The sequence below is a fragment of the Larus michahellis genome, chromosome 4 (genome assembly GCF_964199755.1).
Source record: "Larus michahellis chromosome 4, bLarMic1.1, whole genome shotgun sequence".
In the NCBI taxonomy this organism is placed as follows: Eukaryota; Metazoa; Chordata; class Aves; order Charadriiformes; family Laridae; genus Larus; species Larus michahellis.
Window position 1 is genome coordinate 33,364,367 of NC_133899.1, and position 21,711 is coordinate 33,386,077.

The following is a 21,711-nucleotide window of genomic DNA, read 5'->3' on the forward strand; positions in this document are numbered from 1 at the left end:
GTAGCACAATGAAACAGTGCAGTTGCTACCCAAAATCCCAAGCAAACTTAAAAATAAACAAGGTATCCATTTCCACTAACAACATTTGATCTGGAAAATAAAGTCTGGTTCAGAAAAAGCCATTTTTAAACAGAAAACCGAGACTGTCTAAATCTGTCATGAAGGTTTGCGAAGGACAGGCACCATCTGTACTCCTACAATAAATTTTGTCCAAGGAGTTACTTATACAGTATATGTTAAATTTTGAGGTTATAGACTTCTCTTCCCCCTAGAACAAGTTTACTGTGTTCCTGTGATGCATATATAGCTTCAGGAGGATATAAAGGCTTTCCTCACTTTAGTACCACTACACAAGTACAGCACCAAACCTTTGTTTGCTTAGCTGTCCCAGCAATGCTGTCACGAGGCACTGCCAGGAAGAACAAACAATTAATGTTCCTTATTTCAGTGGTTCAGCTTCCTCAATAAATAATTAGTTCATGTGGATCACAATGCACGGCCTCAAACAATAGCATTTTTATAATGGGTGATGGTAATAAAGTTTCAGTAGAACACCATTATTCTGAAACATTCCAAAATGTCAAACCACATCTAATATTGTAGGGATATTACCAAGCCAACATTATGAGAGAAAGTATTTCCAATATGAGATTAAATTCATGCCTTGCCTCTTGCACATACCATAATCTTGCAATTCCGGCTTGAATTTCAGTCTCTCACTTTGAGTGACCTCTTAATTTTCTCTTAGTATCTCTTATTAAAATCAGCAAGGCAGAAATAAAAATCAGCTATGTTGACATATTAGGAACATCATCTGCTCACAGCTGATCAGAGAAGACGGGTCCAGAAGGGATTTTAAGAAGTTATCTACAGTTTCCCAATGCTCCATGGTAGGATGAACTTTACTTAATAGATTCCAATATATATTTGTCCAACTTGTTCTTAGAAACCCCCAGTGAGAGCAAGTCCATAGCCTCCTGAGGCAATCAGTTCCAGTTTTTAACTATTCTTACTATTGGAAAATTCACACCTCATGTCTCACATAGATCTGCCTTGCTGGAATTTATGTTCTTTATTTTCTCTCACCTGCCCAGCAGACATGCAGAAGCACTTATTTCCTTCTGCTGCAGCAACTGTTACCTGTAGGAAGACCACCACCGCACCTCACTCCTCTCTTTTACAAGCAAAAAAGTCATGGCCCTTCCAACCTTTCTTCAAAGGCTGTTTCCTTGATTTCTGGCCATCCTTGTTGCTCTCCCCCTAACTCTGTTCACATCTTCAGAAAGTATGGAATCAAGGCTCTGTGCACCATTGAGCAACAGCCGAGACTCACCTGAATTCAGGCACCACACAAGAAAGACTGGGCAAAGCCACTTTGAGATAAACTCAAAAAGACCTCTGGAAGATGGCAAGTTGAAATAAACCTGCAGGGTGCCCCTGACATCAGAAGAGCTTCCTCATGCTGTACAGACCCAAGAACTGGTCCCTCCTCTCAGCTACACGTTATTATTTAAACAGAAGCAACCAAACAAGCCCATTTTCAAGAATTCAAGCAATGTGCATGCAGGAATCCAAGAAAGAATTTTCACAGCTCTTCCATGTAATTTTTCTCCAGGTTTAAGAAACACCAATGAGCAGATCTGCACGAGCATGGACTGTTACGCTCCAACCACTTTTCTGCTCTCCCAAACCAGTGGTTTCTGAGGTCGCTGCTACAAAATTGTCGTGAGCGATGTCAGCTCCATATTCTCCTCAACTTGCAGATTTAAGACACTTTTCTGGCCAAAGAACATTGCTTCAGCAGCCAGGACCAGGGTTCAGGAACTGACTTTTTTTATATATATCTACCAGAATAACAGCTAGTCACTGCAGCCTGCCATATACCGTTTCCAGCTCTGTTCACTAACGATGTTAAACAAAGCAAGAGCAGACGAACATACTGCTGTACTTCCATACTCGCTGTTTACAATTGTACCATATGACAAACTGCTGAAAACCTGTGTAGGTTAATCTTTATGTAAGCAAGACTGTCAACGCCTAATATAGAAATATGTCAGTTCCTAGGCTGCACACAGCACAGATAGCTACGTATCGAAGAATCCAGCTACCTGAATGCCAGCAATATTTCCTCGCTCTGTTTCATGAACTAACTGAGCTAAAGCAGGCAGAACCACATCAATCTAAGCGTCTCCTTAGGCAAAAAAAGTTGGCCTTGTTTGCCAGCGAGACTTAGCCTCATGAAACAGTCAGGTTGAGGAGAATAACATTCTAGTCTCATTTGTATTCTATCAAGAAAAAGTAATAAAGACATTCTCAAAACTACAAAGTAATGACACAGAAACAATGGTGCTAACTAGCCCTTCATTATTAAAGTAATTACTTATATAGATCACTTACAATTTTGCCCTGCAATATCAGCTCCCGGTATACAGAAAGAAGCCAGCATCAAAATGACTTACTAGGCAATAAATTATTTTTGTTACAAAGGATATTACACTCCATGTTATTCATCAAAAACAATCTGGTATGAAAAGCAAAAGCATTCTGCTCGTTCAGGCTGCTCCAGGGAAGAAACAAGCACATTTATGATTGGAAAGGATGGGAGATAAAATACAGGACACGGCTAACAAGGGGTTCATCTGAAGCACAAGGTTCAGGCAAATACCAGACAGGAAAGAGGGGGACAGAACGAAGGGGATATCCAGGATTTTCACATTCCCGGTCACATCTGGCAGTCTGAATACAAGTTAGCACCTGTGACTGCAAAGCCTGCTTTACCATAAAAGCTCTGGCGTGGGTTATGTTTTCAGGTTACCTTCCTTTGCCCCAACACACCATCCCCACAGACATACCTTTCTCATCACCTCCAGCCCCCTCAGTTCCACGTTTTAGTGCACGTCTAGAAAATCCACAGAGGATCTTTTCCTGCTCCAGCTGGGTTTTATTTCAGATGCTAAGTCAAAGGCTTGACACCTATACTGCCAAGCAAATAACTTCTCAGAGGGTGCATTTACTTATTCCTACTGTTGGCGAGTTAAACGGTCACTGACAGCATTAAATGATGCAGTGGAAATCACCCAAGTACAGACGTCGTATGCCCACATAATGAATATTTTTAAACAGAGGAGGGACACATGGGCTTCTTAAAGCCCAGCATTCCTGTGATTTATTTAACAAACCTCGGTTCTGAAACGATACTTCTCAGAGGTATAATAGGCTGAAATTGCAGCACCATTTAAAATAGCACTTAGCAGGAAAATGTGAGCTGCATTTTCCTCCGTCACTGCAGATGGAGAGATTTGACTATTTCTGACCCAAAGCTGATAACTTGAAATTTCAGCAGAAATAAGTAACTCCTGAAGACGTGATTGAGACACATCAAAGAATAATCTGAAGCTTGCCCTGGACTCCAACTAGCTTCACTAATAACGCTTAGATTAGATTCATTTTATGCTGATTAACTTCCACTGAGTCATTTCCTCCCAGTAAAAACTTCATCGGGCAGTGCTTCTTAGTAAGCGAGCTCCACCACCGAGGACACAAAAAGCCCAACAAAGCAGAAGGCAACCCCAAGAGCATCACTCTGTGATAACCGGCAAAGCAGCACTGACTGATGCTGAGTGAGGTACTGGCTAAGCTCTTTGAAATGTCCTGCCAAAAGAAACATCTTCCATCCTCCATCAGGAAGGATGAGGAAAGTTATAGAAAGCCAAAATTCACTATTTCACAGAGAATTTAAAAGTACCTTCAGAGTAATCCTGCAGTTGATGAAGCACTGCAGCTATAGTGCTGGTGCATCATTTTGGCTTGACATTTCATTTTTGTTACAAATGATAATGTAGGATATCTTATTTTGCCACGAGCACAAGCAAGCAAAGCAGCCTAGCTCAGAATAGAGACACTGTCACTTGAAAGCCCATCTGCCCTGCAAACCGCATCCTGCACACGGTAAACTAAGTGTTGCAGTGACTGCAAGTCGGCCATGAGAACTAAATATTCAATTATCTATCAGTCTGATTTTACTGTTTTGCCTGCCAAGTCTGTCTGTCTTAACAAAGTATTAAAATAGTTAAATACGTTATTGGAAGAGTCTGAAAGGCACTAATAAAGTTGCAAAACAGGTGCAAACTGTCAAATTACATCCCCACAGGAAAGTCACTGTTATCGTTTTACCTATGGAATGCTCCATTCCCACTGCAGCAAAGCCACCAGCACAGCTGCCACTGCCACCATGCTGAGGAGCCCCAAATAACGGAGTCAGAGCAAGCACTGGTGTTCAGGAGTCCAGGAACCAAAAAAGCAGGCAGACTGGGAGGGCTGGGGTGGGGGAAGAGGTGAGAGAACTGCTCATCTTGACAAGGTAGGAAGGGCAGAAAGAAGGGAAGAAGTCGAAGGGAAAAAGAAGCTCTGATAGCTAGACAACAGTGAGATTCCATATATTCAGGAAAACAGAATGATCAGGTGCATTCAGCTATAAATGAACGAGAAAATATAGAAAGGCTCTTATGAAAAATCCTTTTTGTATTTCCTGCTAATCTGGTTGGCACCAGGCTCCCCCCTTGCTTCATTTTGCCACTTCCAGCGTAGCCCATCCTGCTTCCACACAATCCCTGTGGCCTGTGCTACCCAGATAAGGCTTCTCCTCCCAAACATCTCCTTGACACTGATGCCTTGCATGATCTCTCCTTGGCTCATACCCTGGATCCCTAACCCTCTATACTGGGGAGCTTCGTTTTTCAAGCCAATGCCTCCTAAATGCCCAATGTTGCTTCATCTGGTCACCAACACCCCCTGGTCACCATGACCAATTCCCTCCAAGGTGCTCTGAAATCCTCACCACGGGCTCTCCCCCTCATCTGATCACTCAGTGCATCCCCGCTCTAGTCAAATAGCCATATCCTGATCTCGGATCTATCGGCCTTTGGAACATTTTTCATGCTTTCATCAGCGTTCTAACTCAGCAGTGCCGATGTCCAAAACTCTGCCTTCCCTCTCCTCTCAGCGACTCTAATTTCTTTACCTCCTCCCTTTGCTGAACTACAGCTCTGTGTCTCATCTCTGCTTGCCCCGTCAGTCTCATCATCATCACGGAGGAGCTCTTCATAGCAGGGAGCCTGGATTACTGTTTGCTGATAAAGCACTGTGTAAATGTATGATGCAGTATTAGCAATGATACCAGTAATGATGTTCTGCTCTTAAACATGCTGTCCTGAGAGTCATTTCTGTCTCCAAGAACAAAGCCTACTAAATTCAGGCTTATCTTCTAATTTATCCTCCTTACGGGCTAATGCCAAATGGGATATACCTAAAGTATGCACCGTTTTGTTTGTCCTTAATTATAGGCAGTATTATGCTGCCACAGCAACTAGGAAAGCTAAAGCCGCCCTAAGACGACACAAGATACCGCACAACACTGCACACCCTGCCCTGTCTCCTGTCCACACATAGCACCATGCTACGCTATGTGCTCATGTTTACTCTGCAGGGACAGCTAGCAACAACATTCCAGCAGCCGCGGCATGGCACCGGCAAGACGAGGCAAGCCGTGTGGTGGCACCCGCTCCGTCTCCATTTGCACATCTGCATGAAGGCATTCCTGCTCCCCCCATCTCCACACAAAGAGGAAAAAGGGGGCTGGGAAGGCATCTCCTTCTCCAGCACCATGCAGCAGGGAGGACACTCTGCAGGGACCAGGCTGCACTAGATCCAGAAAGGGATTCATTAAGGGGAAAATGCTAATTATATACCTGTCCCCCCCTGAAACAGCTGGATGCTCCACTTCATCTGCACAGCTGTAGCTCTCCCCCAAGCTGCAGACTGCTTGGCCACCCTTCCTGACCGGCTTGCAACAGTGATCAGATGGCAGCAAAAGAAATCGTGGTATTTGGGGCATTTAACGAAGAAGGGTTGATGCTGTTGAGCTGCGTTAATGCCAGTGAGCCATCACATCCCTGGAAGTGCCCCGCAGCTCCTGTGATACTGCTGTGACACTGCAAAGTACGGACAAACCGTGCATGGGTTTTGGATATACCTGCCAGCAAGGCAGCCTTAATTGGGAAGAGCTGGTACCCCGCTTTCCTAGGTGATTAATTCAAAATTAATTTTCCCATATCACTTCAACACAGGATTTCTTGGGCGTGGGTTGAGCTTAATAAGGAAGCTTTAACAACTGACTCCGCTTCTTTCCTTGACCTGTCATTCACCAAGAATTTACTACGGTTACGTGTAACTGTAGCAAGCACCTCTGTTTCAGCCTCACAGACTAGCTTAACTACCACAGGTCAGCACAAAAAGGTCTAACTCAGGATCCAATGAGTCACACGTTTTCTTCACCTTTTGGTGAACTACTACTTATTCATAACCCAGTTATCCACTTTATCTGTCAAAGAGATTTAAATTGTGCCAGCTCTGCACAAAGCCAGGATACCAGTGCATCACAGCAGGGTACAGGGCAAAAGTTTACAGCTATTAAATACAGAGAACTGATGAACTACATTATGAGCTTAGCAGAAATATAATTCTTGCTTTTAACAGGACAGAGAATGACAGGCTGAAGTGATTTAGCTAGAAACATCTTAAACATGGCAACTTAAAAAAAAAAAAGCATGTTTCATATTTTTTGTGCTTTTTTCCCCTGCATTAAATTCTGAAAGTACTGATAGTCATGGAATAATCAGGTTTAACAGGTTAGCAGTAATATATGCCTCAAGTGTTCCTAATACATCATAATCTTCTTTCACAGAATTTGCATCACTGTCAAACCGAACTACTGATTTTCGGTTGATGCTTTTAACATGTTTCTATGGTTACTTTCCAAGGTTGCATCACAGAAGCCTGAACAGCAGTTCAGAAAGACAAAAGGCATTTTGCATCCTTCACCATATTAAATAATTTATGAAAGTTAAGGCATCCTCATGGAAAGAGAAATACCATAAAAGAATAGGTTCTGAGGTTATTTTCTCAGCAACAGTTTGAAGCACAATAAAATCAATATCTCTACAAAAGCCTTCAAGAACCAGACTATTTGACTAATGTTCCATATGGTACAAAATGCTAAGGAACACATACTAAGTTTAGATCTATATGCACAAGCCTATATGAACTGCATGAATGGATCTTAAAGCAGAATATGTAGACATCTAATTTGCTGCTGTCAGCTTCATCTTTTAAATCAGGGACTAGGCATTGTCTCAGAAAGTGTTTTACATGTGAAAAATGCAAAAATAAAACTGAAAAAAAAAACCAAAGTAAAAATGGTAATGACAGCCTTTATTATTTCCATTATTTTTCATTCAAAGCCACACAGATTTCATCCATCCACGAAATGCTAAGAATTTTGACTAGTGTAATGAAAGCTTGTACACAAAATATCTGAATTCTCTGCCTACCGCTACACTAGATCAGAGTTTATTGGAACTAATTGAAGTGTCTGAGGCTTGGAACAAAAACACATTAGTCATTTAGTGGTTGTGCTAATATTGCTATGCCTTTCCTGCAGTTTCATTAGATACAGGCTGCTTCAATACCCTAATCATATGCTCAGTCACAGCACAATCAGTACACAGAGTACTGACAAGCTGTCCCACCATGCCTAAAGCTGATAAGGTGTCTGCTCTATGAGTAACCTCAATTATTGACTATATTTTATGGTCAATCTAATGACCAAATGCTTATCAGTGAACCATCAGGTGCCTGTAATAGGATAGTGACCCTTAGTTTATATGTACCATTACTGCTCATTAGTGAATAATTAGATTCTTTAATCCACGACTCACAGGCATTAAAATATGATGGAATATCCTGAATCTAGAAAAAGACGACTATGCTTATTTTAACTCTTAAGATGTTCAATTACATTACTCAGAGATTATATGTTATATCTTGTTAAGAAAAGCTGCTTGCAAAAAGCATATCATGTGTAATGTTTTATGTCATGTCTAAATTGACACAGCTTTCCCAAACATGCAGGAATACGACGAGAGTGGAAAGATAATGGGTGTGATTCACCACCGTGGTTCTCTAGATTTATTAACTTAAATGGTTTTAATCTAGCAAAGCCCAGCAACACTGCAAATAATTTAGAAACCTGAAAACTAGTGAGTGCATAGTGAGTACTACGTTTGGAAGACTAATTCATCAAACAAAAGCAGGCAGATGCAAGGGAAAGTAGCTGCAACTCCACGGCTATTTCCCTGCTTCAAAGGCGGCAGTCCCATGGCAGCAAGAGCAACCCTGTGACCAAACCAGTTTTTAAAAAAATGTGAAAATAACCCAACATCAAACAAGGTTAAAACTTAAGGGAGACTTAACACAGTCTGTCTTCTGCTCAGCATTGCTCAGGGCTGCTTGGTTTTATACATTATTATTTCTTCTAAGCAGCTGTGATTCCTCCTGGCTGCCCTGTCACTGCTCAAACCTTCCTTCCAGCTGGCCTTTGTGTGCCGAGGCCAGGCAGCCATGCCCTCACCAAAACACCGCGCTCCCCCCCGGCAGCACAGCCGGTGCCGCCACCACTGTCACCAGCCACCAACAGGCGGAAATGTCACGTTAATAGTGACGGCTTCAATTTCTCGGGGGCCTTGATTCTCCTCCCAAGAGAATGGTATTTTCTTTTTTTGGCAGACAGCCCATTAACCTCTACGCAAGTGCATGCCCATTCTCCTCCTCGCTGCCCTTCTGCCTGTTCTTGGAAGCATCATTTCCTCTCTTCCCCAGGTGTCCAGTTGACAAAAAAACCCAGCAACTTACTCAGCTTTATACCACGATAAGCCAATATTTACTTAGTTGTAAGTATAACCCACAGAAGGGTCCTACAACTATCTCACATATTTTCACTTAGTAATATAAAGTTTGTTCAGGTTCCTTATACAAAAAAAACCCAAAACAACCCAACCCCAAAACCTGGAAACAAGTATGAAGCATGGAGCACTAAGGAAGGCACGGCTCATTCCACACTAAGGTAACAAAGCCCAGCTGCATTCTCTTAAATCTAAAGAATGCAAGATTAAACTTCCCCTGCATTTAAAGGGTAAACTGGGAGCCTCTTCACAGCCATCCATGCCCATGAACTGCACTTTTTGCTCTGACTTTCTTAGTCTGCCACTGACCTACTGAGAAGCTGCATTTTCTGCTAAATCCTCTGGTCCTTCAGTAGCATGACCATTGAGTAACGTCTGGCAATTTGCTTGTGTGACACAGTCAGATGTTAATCAAAGCTTTCCTCCTTCTATGACAGATTAGAGTGAGGAAAAAAGCTTAAAACTGATTTAATTTCTTAATACGCTTCTGTCTGCTGGCTCTAATATTTGGCTTTGATTTTGAATACTTAGCACTTCCATGCTAGACACTCTGCACTTCTAGGTAATGAATAAAATACTACTTTTTTTTTTTTTTGAAAAGCAGAACATAATTAAGCTTGAAGAAATTAAATATGACATTCAAATGAGAAAGCGCTTTGGATGAATATGTAGATTTGGGCCGCACATATGCTTAACAAAATCAATGCATCCACTGCAAAGACTATCCTAAAGATACCCATTTTAGCCATGGGTACCTCTTATCACCAGGTAAACATTTTGCTGCGGGTCTTAGTTATTATTTTCCAGGTGAGGACATGAGCTCTCTGTACTGTCTTTTGAGTTTGTGACCTTACAAACACAAAGCTATGACTCCCACTGAGGAACAAACGGCAGTAAAAAACAAATCAACCAACCAACAAAAACCTGCAGAGACCTCCTGCCTTCTCAGGCACAAGACAGCCCACAAGCAAGAGTCAAAGGGTGCTACCCTTAAAGACTCCAGTTTTAATGTGAAAAAGACATTTATTTGCTGCCAGGAAACTATGCCACAGCCCAAAAGCTAATTGTGCTAGGACCTGTACAAACACAGTTAATGCTATTCCATGAAGAACAAGACTGGAATCCTTTATTCATGTGAAAAAAAAATTGGGTCTAGTGTTGTTCCTGCTAAGGAAATCGCAGATGCAGTCTCCACAAGCACCCTACGAAGGCTTTTTCTTCCAAAGTAATTAACCCTGCACCCCAATACACCGAATGTTAACAGACACACATATGTTTGCCTAGCTACTTTATTTCTGTGACAAAACAGCCCTTTTCACAAGCTAAGGTCCCAACCACAGCCCCTTTTACAAAAGGGCTCTTGTAAAAACGTGAAGGTACTCAGTAGATTTGGTCAAAGAGAGGGCAATGATTCCAAAAAAATAAATATGTGTGTGTGATTATCAATATATTAATTGCATTTATTCCAGTAGAGAACAAGGAACAAAACGTGCCAGGCTCTGCATAACGCGAGTAACACACTGGCCCCACTATGAAGTTCACAGTTTAAGTGGCTGAGGAGGGAAACATGGTAAGGAAAGAATCAGCAAATCCAATGAACAGGGACCACAGAGTAACACTAGTGCCACGACTCCTCTTTCATCTCTAGGTGCTTGCTGAGAGAGGATTATCTGAACAGAGAGACAAAGGACAGAGAAGTGGGTGTTGCTGCAAAGGATTCAAGGCAGGGGTGACCTTCTTCCTCAGCACGCTCAAGGCCGGATCGTCCAAAAGCAAAGAGAAGACGGACTGGAAAGGCTGGAGCAAAGAAGCCTGATGTCCCATCAGTACTGAACAAAACCAGCCAACACTGTTGATATCCCGATATTTGTGGTCCCTGGATAAGCTGCTACCACCCCAGTTTCTGCCGGCATCTGTCTCTCACTCATTCTTGAAGATTTCCTCCTCTTCCTCTCCCCTCCTGCTGAGGGCCGCATGGCTCGAGGGTGGGAGGAAGACTCAGCATGGAAACTTTGATCCATAAGGTCCCCATGCCAGGAGGAGTCAGAAGAGAAGAAGGAGCAGGGGGAGGGGGAACCTCTCCTGAGGTTAATGCCAATGGTGGTGGAGCAGCCTGGCCACGACTATGCACCTGACGACCTGCTCTACATATTAATGTCCGCCAGGGATCAATAATGGATCTCTCTCCCCCAGCCTTTGTGAGTGTTTCAATTTGTATTTTTAATCACAGTCGTAACTGAACTTGTTTCTTGAATGCTTGCTTTTAGGGAACCTGAGATTCTTAGACAGGCTCTGGAATACTGAAATACATTAATCAGCAACGTGATGAAAGATCATGAAAATTCTACAAAACTAATTCAGATAACTGATAATTGTTAAAGGAAAAAAAATATTTCTCACTTAAGTCTCTCTCTCCAACAACAACCACCAAAAAAGAAACAGAAGTGCTTTGTGCAGAAAAATTTCAACCAGACCCGTTCTTTGGTTAAAAAATTGAAGGGAATCGATTTTGAACAGAGGAAACACGGGTAGGGAATAAGCAATGTACTAATGGGTTTTAAAGTGTTTTAGCTAGCACATAGCTGCTGAAGCTATAAAACTCTGATTCACTCAAGGCAAAGACAGATTCATGAGAAGCAATTAGTGCCTGATCCAACCTACAGTGATGTCATTTGCCGTCTTGCTGTTGACTTCAAGAATCTTTGAATCAAGCCAACGACAATCATTAGTAAGGATCTGTCGCTTTACAATAAAACCAGAACTGAGTTTTTCTGACCAGTGACAGAAACATCACTGGGCGAAAAGGTTTTGGATCTTATTTCAGATTATTAGGCACTGATTTCTTTCTCTCAATTCCAAAGGGCCCATTTTATTTTCTGGATTCCCCAGTGAAAGTGACAGTCTTTATATTTGCTTACGATATACAGAGTCACACTGAAATAAATCCAAAGGAGTTTAAGCTAGACTGTTCATACCCACGATATGAAATGCAGTAACGAAAGCTATGCTCTTGTCCAGCCTAGGTACTTTGGAAAGGATTCATCTGTCCTTATTTAGGCAACTAAACAAGAAAAGAGATGTCTGAGCTTTTCCCCCTGACCTTTCCTCTCCACTCCCACTGATTTCAGACACCTATCTTAAAATGAAACAAACCATTCTCTGTAAGCAACCATTCCTCTGTGTTGACTTTAAACCTGCAGCACTTAGCACAGACACAAACACCAACTTACACACAGCACTCCTGGGCAGCCACGTCCCAGCACAGGCACAAACACCAACTTACACACAGCACACCTGGGGAGCCACGTCCCAGCCTCCTGTGTACAGACAGACTGTGATAATTAGGCATACAATGCTTAAGACTCATTGTACTATGTTCTTTTAAAACACAGGACGTGGGAAGTTGAGCTCCTCCTGAGGTCAGATTGTAACTTATAGTAAACGTCTTCTTTTTTTTTTTAATGGTGCAAAACATGTTGAAGATCAAGGAAAAGGAAACAATACAATTACCATCATGATTACATGATAAGAAGGATCCTCACTCAGTGCATAAATTTGACTTTAATGCCATTCACAGACATACGTTTTTCAATATTGTCTCAAAACATGTTCAGTTCTGAATTAAAAAAGGAGTTTGGAATGTAAGTACAAAGCCCTGAATTTTGTTGTCTTAAATACCATCTGCTTGACAGCGTATTGCATTTAATCAACATTCCTAATTACAACAAACATTTCACAAACAAAACTAACATATCATTTTTGTTATAAGACCCAAGAATGGGAAAAAAAGATTGTGCTGAGCTACTGCTAAAAAAGAACGTCTTAAACTGTTTTAACTGTTGCTACTGACTATGGGGAGACTTCTATTTGCACATATAAGCCGTGCTACTGAATAAAAGTCTAACTTTTTTTTTTATTTAGATCTGAGTAAAAAAAAACTTGTTACTTCAGCTTTTGCTCCAAGAAAACCTACAGAGTAACAGACTTGCTACAGGTAGGAATGGCCATTAAGGACTAGATAAAGACCAACACACATTTTCTTGGGTTTTGGTCAATAGGGGTTCTTGCTCAGGTCTCCAGTGAGAGAAATGGGGGCATTATCATCACAGTCCTGCTCCCCAGTGGTAGTGGAAAGCCACAGTCATGACCAGGTGACCAACTCCACCTCTCAGCAACCAGCACCACACACACCACCTTCTACCCATGGCAAAGACGCAACAGCATTTCACAACCAATTGAAGACCCATGAGCAGTTACAGAAACCAGAAAGATTAATAACTACCTTATGAAGAATGAAGCTGCAGCTGAGGTACCTGCCGAGATTCCGGCTGGAGCAACCAGGCTCTGGGAGGTGGCCGAGCCGCCTGCTCCCACGGAGTCAGAGTTGTTCTGCCCTGAGCTGATCTGAACACTGGGACCATCCCGGCCACTTTCTGGTGCTGTTTCCGCCTGAAAAAAATAAAAACACATATACAGGTTAATACACTTGCTGAATAGCCATGACGGGGAGAAGTCTCATGCAGCACTTCCAAAGAGTTTGCAAGGGCGAAGGTGAGGATCAGCAGCGGCTGAGGAGCAATACGGCTGGACAGGAGTACCACAGTAGGTCCCGCAACAGAGAAAGTAAAAACCATGACCGCAGCAGATGAGCGGAATAACACAGAGACCCTTTGTGATGGGTAATGCACAGTTAAATAGTTTGACAGGCATGAAGAAATGGAAAACGATAAGCAGAACCCTTTTGTTTTACAGTGTTATTTGGGAGCTGGCAGAACTGTTTATCTGGTTCAGTTATAACTGTCAGGAATTATTTCTCAGTGGCACATCATCTACGAGACCTATCTGTTTAAGAGGAACTAACCAAACAGTCACATTTGTAACATGTTTCCACATGAATAACCCCAAGAACTAAATAAAAAAAAATTGATTTTTTTAAAACATATCTATAGCCCTGCTTTTCAGCATTATTTATCTTAGCAGCACAAGTGCACGGCATTTGTTCCTCCTGCAAACCGCTCCAGTGGAAGAACAGGAGTGACTGGAGATGCATCTTCTCCAGCATAATGAATCTGTGGTATTTGAGACAGAGTTTGGAGGGGGGCGACTGTTTTGGGATTTTGCCAAAATATCAGACATCTGTATTGTGAAATTGCGTCATGTTGATATCTTCATGCTTAGGCCACCAGGCCTTTCAGTACCACGTTCAATTAAGCCCCATCAGTCAAATGCTCATTGACAGTGCTGGGAAGGCCTCCTTTTCGGAAGAACCTGCTCTATGTCTAGGAGTACTGAAGATTTAATTAAAGACGACACCACAATAAATATTTGTCAAAAAGAGTTAATTGCTTCATGTATGATAATATATGATGTTTCTGTCATCTGAAATACTACTTTGACATTTCCAACTAATTAGCTAAAATAAATTCCAGAAAAGGAGACAGCCTTGTAATGAAGCACAAACGCAATTAAGTACTTCCTGGGATGCCACCAAATTTTAAATTCTGTGCTGCCATAGATCATGTTTTACAACTATAGATATGCAGACATGGTAATAGGGCCTTCCCAGTTACATACACACCCTCAATTTTCTCATACACTGACAACCCAAACAGAGTTTTTCTCATGAGAACTGAGGCAACCCAGTTATTAGGTATCAAGTAAAAGAAAACTCTGCCAACCAAGCAGCGCTCGACTGATGCATGAAAGGCCGTCTGGAGTTTCATGTGGACTCATTCCCATAGGTTGAGTGCTGAATTCCCAGTTCCCAGCAAAGTCAACAAGAAGAAAGCTCACCCAGCTCTTTTGAAAGTCTGCTCTTTAAAGATTAATACTATTATCAGTATTATGGAGTGGCTGACTAATGCTTTACCATAGACTGCTACACAAAAAAGTTCTTTTAAGAGAGCTGAAGCTGAGACACAGAAGAATACTCATGCAGATTAACATAATTTTAGCAAAGCTACTCACACTAGAAGCCTAACTGGAAACTTTGAATAACTCTCTGCAAAACTGTTCACTCTGTAATACAGAAGTCTCAGGAGACTTAGCAATGCAGGCAAAAAGGCAGTGACCAAGCACTGCTAGAGGTAAAGATTGGCACAAAAAATGGTATGCCAGCAATATGAGCAGGTACTTCACTAATTGAAGCAACAAGTGTGCGGTCTTGACACATTTTGGTCTTTAAAATCCATGGAAAGTATATGGCATGGGGAAAACAATGCAGACTGGGAAAGATCCAAACGGGACAGCTGAACTTTTGAGTTACATAAACTGATGCAAAGCGCTAATAATAAGCGGTGCTTCCTACAGACTTAGCAATTTACAGACTAAGAAACCTATACCAGAAACTCTGGAGCCAGTACACCGGGCTCACAGACTGGCACGCCAAGGGGCTGCCACGCACAGTGGCCAGTGGCATGATAGCCAGCAAGAGAAGGAAACCCTACCAGCAGCCACTGGCAGCCTAACATTAGCATTTGAATACTCCCATGTGTTCTGCCAGGAAGACAACCATAACGCTCTATCACGTGTGCTGTTGTCTCAGAGTAAAAGTTACAAGGTCAAGATTAATTCCCAAGACATGTTTTTCCATTCACTTTCAACAGGGGCTATATTAGACAACAGGACTTTGAAACAAAGAAAATTAATGTTTAAGCAAAATATGGAAAAAAGAAGACAGAAGCAGCAACCTGTTTCTAATCGCTCATACTTTTAATTAATGCATAGTCTAAACAATGGCATAATCTAAAGCTGAAGATGGAATCTGTAGAGTTAGCATGAAACTCTAGTGAATTTTACAGCAAAGTGTAACAGATTGGTAAGAACTGACTGGAATCTGTTAACCAGAAAGGGGTTTGTTTCTTTGTGAACACTGTATTCATCTTCCGAGAGGTCAATTTCCGTAAAAGCTATTCACATTTAGCAAAAATATGTGCAATGTATAACATGCATGCTTTTTTTCATCACTTTTTTATTTCTCCAAGAACTTAGAAACCCACATTTCTACGAGACCAATGATTGTGGACATAGCATCTAACTTGAAATACCCAAATCAAACCTAGTATTTCAGATAGCAGATGGCTGAAATACTTTCTAAACCAACATGTCTGAGTTGGATGTCTGTAAATTGCCATTCACACTTTTGAAGACTCAAACTGTAATTTCTGGGTAAATTTGGAAGTTTTATTCTCAGTTCTGTGCGTCCGTGAAAGGAGAATGAGGGGAAGCCAAGGAGAAGGCATTGACTCTTGTAAACCAGGAAAATCTGAAGTAAGACACGCAAGATAAAATCATCAGAAGACAACCCATATCTTTTTCATTAAGTCTTCAATTACCCAATTAAAATTCTTAAACACAGCGGTAACATCAGTTTTGCTGCCTGGTGAGAAGCTAAAAAAGCACAAAACAAGTTCTTCCAAGTTTAGGACTCATTTCAAGGACTGCTTGCACCATCCAAAGTGCAGACATTCTCCAGCACAACCATGTTGAGCTCCCCGAGACAGCTGCATCTCTCAGCTGATGCGGAGGGCTCAGGTATGAGGAAATTTGTGAGTCCGAGCCATTTGCCCTGAGGCAGGAAAACTAAAGACAAGTAATGGGACCCTCCTGGACTCTCCAAATTTGTCACACCAAGGTTTTGGCTTCTGTCGCTTAGAGCTGCTGAAGGGATAGGAATAAGATAAGGGGGCTTTGTTTTTAAACTAAATACTTCATGCATCTCCCTCATCTCAACCCATGCTCTTCTGGGGACTGCGTGTGGAAAATATCATTCTCTAGAGGAATGAGAGCAATTTTGCATGACTTTACTAAGCATGCAAGTCTGCACAGGGAGAAGACTCCAGTCTGCAGCTGAGAGGGAACTGTGCTTCACCATTTACTACATTTTCATAAATCATTCATGATCAAACACAGAAACCATAACCTTATCACTATGAAGTGTTACTGACTGCACTGAATATTTAAAGTGTCATAAGCCTCCACATCCAGAGATTAATGTTTGTTTTCATTTTCTAAGAAAAGGTTTGGGGGACAAAAGCCATTAACCCTCTGGAAACCAGCTAATCCTCAGAGGAAGGTTTTCCAAAACTGTTCCCAGGACGCCTTCACTCTGCTATCTCTGAAGTCTCATGAAATCTGGTACCAATAAGAGCACAGCAAGGACAACGCTCAAAAATGTGACACCAGGCGTTCTGCATGTGCAGGAATGACTGATGCCTCGGTGCTTCATATTGGTGCCTGCATCATGGATAGGCGAGTTTCTGTACCAGGTCTCAGTGCCCATCCTGAGGACACGGGAGCAGAGCTAGACATCCTGTGTTTTGGCCGGCAGCGTCCACACACGCAGCTGAGGTTGGCAGGGCCACAACAAGCAGCGACAGCATGAGTTGTTCCTGGTTACAATGGCCACAGGCTGGGGGAGAGGGCAGGAAGAGACAGAGGTAATCTGATATCCTTGAGCTGTGGAGGTGTGCTGGGCAGAGCGGGGGCATCCCCTGCCCCGTCCCCGATTCCCAGCACACAGGTTCCCTGCCCTGACCAGATGGCAGGAAACATCTGCCCAAGTTTAAACAAGTCAGACTAGTCCAAAATTACACTACAGAGAAGTTGGCCATAGAATAAATTTCCAGGTACACAGTACACTGCCAGGCCATTACCATCTAAAGGACAATTACAACCCTAACAAGCTCTTCACAAGTTTGAAGTGCAAAGCCAAAAACTAAGCCATAATGTTTCCAGTTTCCTGAATATTTCCATTCTCTGGACATTGACCTTTGTCCAGGGATCCAAAAAAGCCAAGTTAGGTACTGTAACTTTGTCTCTGTAACTCATGCAAAATACGTGCCTGGTAACGGGCAAGAAAAACATGGGAATATAAAAATCTAGAGAAAAAGAGAAGAAATCAATCCTAGCATTGCACGGCAATGGTAGAAGAAAACCAGAAGGCTGGATAGAGCTGTAGCAGAAAGTAATCAGATACGATGTCTAAATATAAGTATCAAGAACAGATTGAGAGAAGAGGGAATGGAGAAAATTACAAAAGCACCAACAAGTCTGATACACATCTGTGTAATCAGAGTCAGAACTCAATACAATTTATTTTATTTCAAAAAATTGGTCCCATAATGAAAGCATTCAGCAGGGCTTCAACAGTGAATTGCAAGTGAAGCTCTAGCAAGATCAAGCCTTAGTCTGTGCTGGGTCTTTTTCTATTTTTAATTTTCTTTTTAAGTTGTTTTCACTCCGTTCTGACTAGCAGGCAAGCATACAGAATTTTGAGTATTTGCTTTAACTTACTATATTGCCCTTTCAGACTGGAACGTCATAGCCAATTAAATTGTAAAAACTGCTTGATCTAATGATTTTGCAATATATTAAATCTACTGTTTGTATATGATAAAACAATAATTTTCCCCCTAAATGATTCATGCTAAGACTCTTATGACCTACTACCACTAACTGGAATAAACGTGACGTAAATCTCTATCTGGATAATGCTCATACTATAAACCCTTCCTTCCCGTAAGTGTGGATAAGTCCTGCATACATCTTCTATGTGAAATGCCTCCTCCTCCTCACGCTGCCGAGCTTTATGTAAAGTTAACTGTGCGGTACACGCCAAGCTGAAGTGAAACATATTCTGGATAAACTTTTTACTGCCTTTTGACTATGTTTCTGCCAGGGCTCATTATAAAATAACTAGGGCATTTTATAACTACAATAGACTACCATAGTCATTTTATAACCTGCAGCTGCAATGTGGTAACAAGAATGCCTAAACCTGTAGTTTCAGACTTTTATGTGCATCTCGTGTTCAATGTGAATCAAATGCAGGGCATAATATCCCTTCCTCCAAAATAGGTTTTCAGCTACAAGAGCTGCTAATGCCTAGCTTATCATTGATCTCTGAAGATGAGGCAGAAGGAGAAAAATCGCAGAGAAGTAGAATTAAATAGAAATAGGAGGGCTCGTCTGCTGTCACAGACTGAAAGTAATATAGGAGATTTAGAGACAACCTCAGGGCCCTTGCTTTTTGGATTAATATCTGAATTACTAAAACAGGTTAAGGGTTTGGATGTTTACCACCAAAAAAATCACTAGCAGTCTGTGCGTCATGCACAGAAAGGACCTCATCCTTCAACTGGAGGGTTGCACCCAGCTGCATCCAGACCTGATGCCTTTGGCAGAACAAGGATGGAGAAGAGGCAGCTTGTTTCCCTCTGACCAGGAGGTCCTGATCTCACTTTGGCCCAAGATTTCTCCTAAACCACGCTCCTGGGTCCCTGAGAAATTTATTAAGGTTTGGGACAGGTCTGAGGAGGCCTTCTTCATCTGCAAAATGCCCGTTCCTTCCTTGACTCCATGTTCTCAGGCTGGAAGGTCTCTGCAGCCAGGGCTCTGGTAGCACAAAGATGCCACTGGGCAGCGACGGACCAATTACTTCACATTTCAGACACTCAGGACAGTGGTACCAAAAGAGGCAGCAAACGATGGTTTGGGTTTTTTTTACCTCCTCACAGCTATCTGACTACCAGTCACACAAACTTCACCTTCCTAGCCGCTTGTGTAAACCCAACACTTGGAAAGTCAGGAGGACATGAAAAAGCGCTATCAAGAAGGACGTGGATGCTGCTGCACATAAACACTCTTGAATTGGGACTTTTCACATGGAATGGGTTTAAAATAGCCAGACTAGAGGAACTGTTTCTTCTAATGCCTCCAGGCAAGCATCAGAAAGTGTTGCTCAGAGCCCTCCCTGCTGACACGTATTACAACAGTTACAGCCTGCAAAGCCAAAAAAATATAGTTGTATACTGCTCAGGGTGTTTTAATTTACCATTGTGGTCAAAATTAAAAATGAACTGTTTATTCAAGTGGACAAATATACAGTTGAATCCCTGCTTTTTGTCAGAGGCTGATATGAGCAAGTGAAGGAATTCATTAACAAGCTCATAATAATGCAAATTTCTGTCAGTTTAGGATTGGGTTTCCTACAAGAAGACAAATGCTTTTCCATTAGGACTGACTTCCACAGGCCAGATGCGTTCTTAACAGCAGCAAAATATGGGACACATCCAGAGCTTTGGATCGGAAGAACTTGTGTTGCCTTCCTGACTCCGCAAAAAAATTTCTCAATGACTTTAGGCAACTCAACCAAAATCTCACTGTGTCATGATTACTCTCTATACAGCAAAATGGAACAACCATGTTCGCAAGAATTACACATCTTATAATTTTATTGTAATCGTTATATTGTTATAATGATTGACATAAAATGTCAGCAAACAAAGGCAAAGGTGGACAGAGACTGTCATACCTAATTTCTTTCAATCATGCTTGAACTGCTTATATATTGGATGTAACTACTTTAAAGAGAACATCCCTTGGGACCAATTTGCCTGACAGCTACCACACACAAAGCACCCATTGACTAGTATCTTGCTTGAAGAGATACAAGCCCTCGTTACATGAACGGAAAACGGGTCTTTAGTACACCCAAATCTAGAGAACAAGGTTCAATTACAGGCAAGCTCATGAAGCATTATTAAGTTTGCAAACATGGGGACAGCTCTGACTATATGATCGTTGTTGAAGGACACTGAGCTTCCGAATTAGGGATGGAGCTGTGCAGATGCTGCTTTTTTCTCCTTGTGGCTGTTCCCTGATGACCCGTTGTTCACTCCCCACATGGAAACCTGTAACCCAGACGCACAGTCCTGACTCACCATGACTGGAGTGAAATCTCCAAGTCTGCAGATGTCCCAAAGCTCTTTCAAGTGGCCAAATGCCATGCCAGAGATGAAGAACTTCAGAAGAACTTCCCAAATGTGAGTGGGCAAAGAAGAGCCAGGTGACATTTGACATAGATAAGATCATGTATTTAGGGAAAAAATAATTTAAGCCACACATAAATGATGCTGAACCCAAAACTGGCAGTTCCAACTCAGAACATCTAAAGGCCGTTGACAGTTCCTCTGAAATCATCACTTCAAGATCGGGCAGCAGCCAAAAAAAAAAAAAAAAAAAAAAAACACCAAACAAACCCCTCCCCCCCCAAAAAAAACCCCACCAAACAAATTTTGGACATCACAAGGCAGGGCACTGAGAACAAGAAGGAGGGGGTCCATACTCTGAGCACCAGGTGCAGTCCAAGCCCTGCATCTCAAGACAGTGGTAGTGGAGTAAGGGAAATGACAGAGACAAGCAAGTAAATGGTCAAGAGGATGGAGCAGCTGCCTTAGAAGGAGAGATGAAAGAGGCTGGGACTCTGGTTTGTAGAGGGGAAGGCTGAGGGTGATCTGACTGAGGCTTGCAAAGTCATGGAGATGGCAGCTAAGCTGAAAGAGAGAGAGTACTTATTTGCACTGGGATAGTGAACTTGTGGAACCTGCTGACACAGGAGGCTGTGGAGGCAGAGTGTCAGCAGATTGAGAAAGGGATTAGATAAATTCCTGGACAGCAGGTCCAGAAACAGATACTAATGGGAACAGAGAGGGATGTGTCCCTGAGACTTCCCTAACTGTGTATGATGGGGAGTATGAGCAGACTGTAGAAAGCAGACAGGCTCCATAGGTCTCCCTAAACAATATTTCAAGCTCTGCTGATGCAGACAGCCCTGGGCTAGATGGGCTGGAGCTCAGACCCAGTAGGATATTTCTTATGTTCTTATCATACCCATACAGTCTTTTCACACCCATACAGTCTTTTCACTAGAGTCTTTCTTAGCTTAACTGGTAACAGGAGGTTGTGCTATTCCCATAGGCACCCACGTGTACTTCAGAGTCATCAGGAGAGGTTGGTGAGACTCAACGGGAGGTCTACACAGCCACTCTGCATGCAGCAACTAAACCCAGACCCTTCCTAAGCCAGGCATCACAAGGGCTGCTCTCCCCTTCTTCATCCTTCCACTGCCATC

At 42.2% G+C, this 21,711-nt stretch overlaps 1 protein-coding gene across 2 annotated transcripts in view; it reads right to left on the minus strand.

The window, feature by feature from the left end:
• Positions 1-21,711, minus strand: part of KIF26A (kinesin family member 26A) — a 105,111-nt gene that overhangs the window by 37,768 nt on the left and 45,632 nt on the right. For both annotated transcript variants that reach the window (XM_074583848.1, XM_074583847.1), the window contains exon 4: positions 13,081-13,247. In XM_074583848.1, the coding sequence (XP_074439949.1) occupies positions 13,081-13,247 (167 nt within the window). The remainder of the gene's footprint in view (positions 1-13,080; positions 13,248-21,711) is intronic.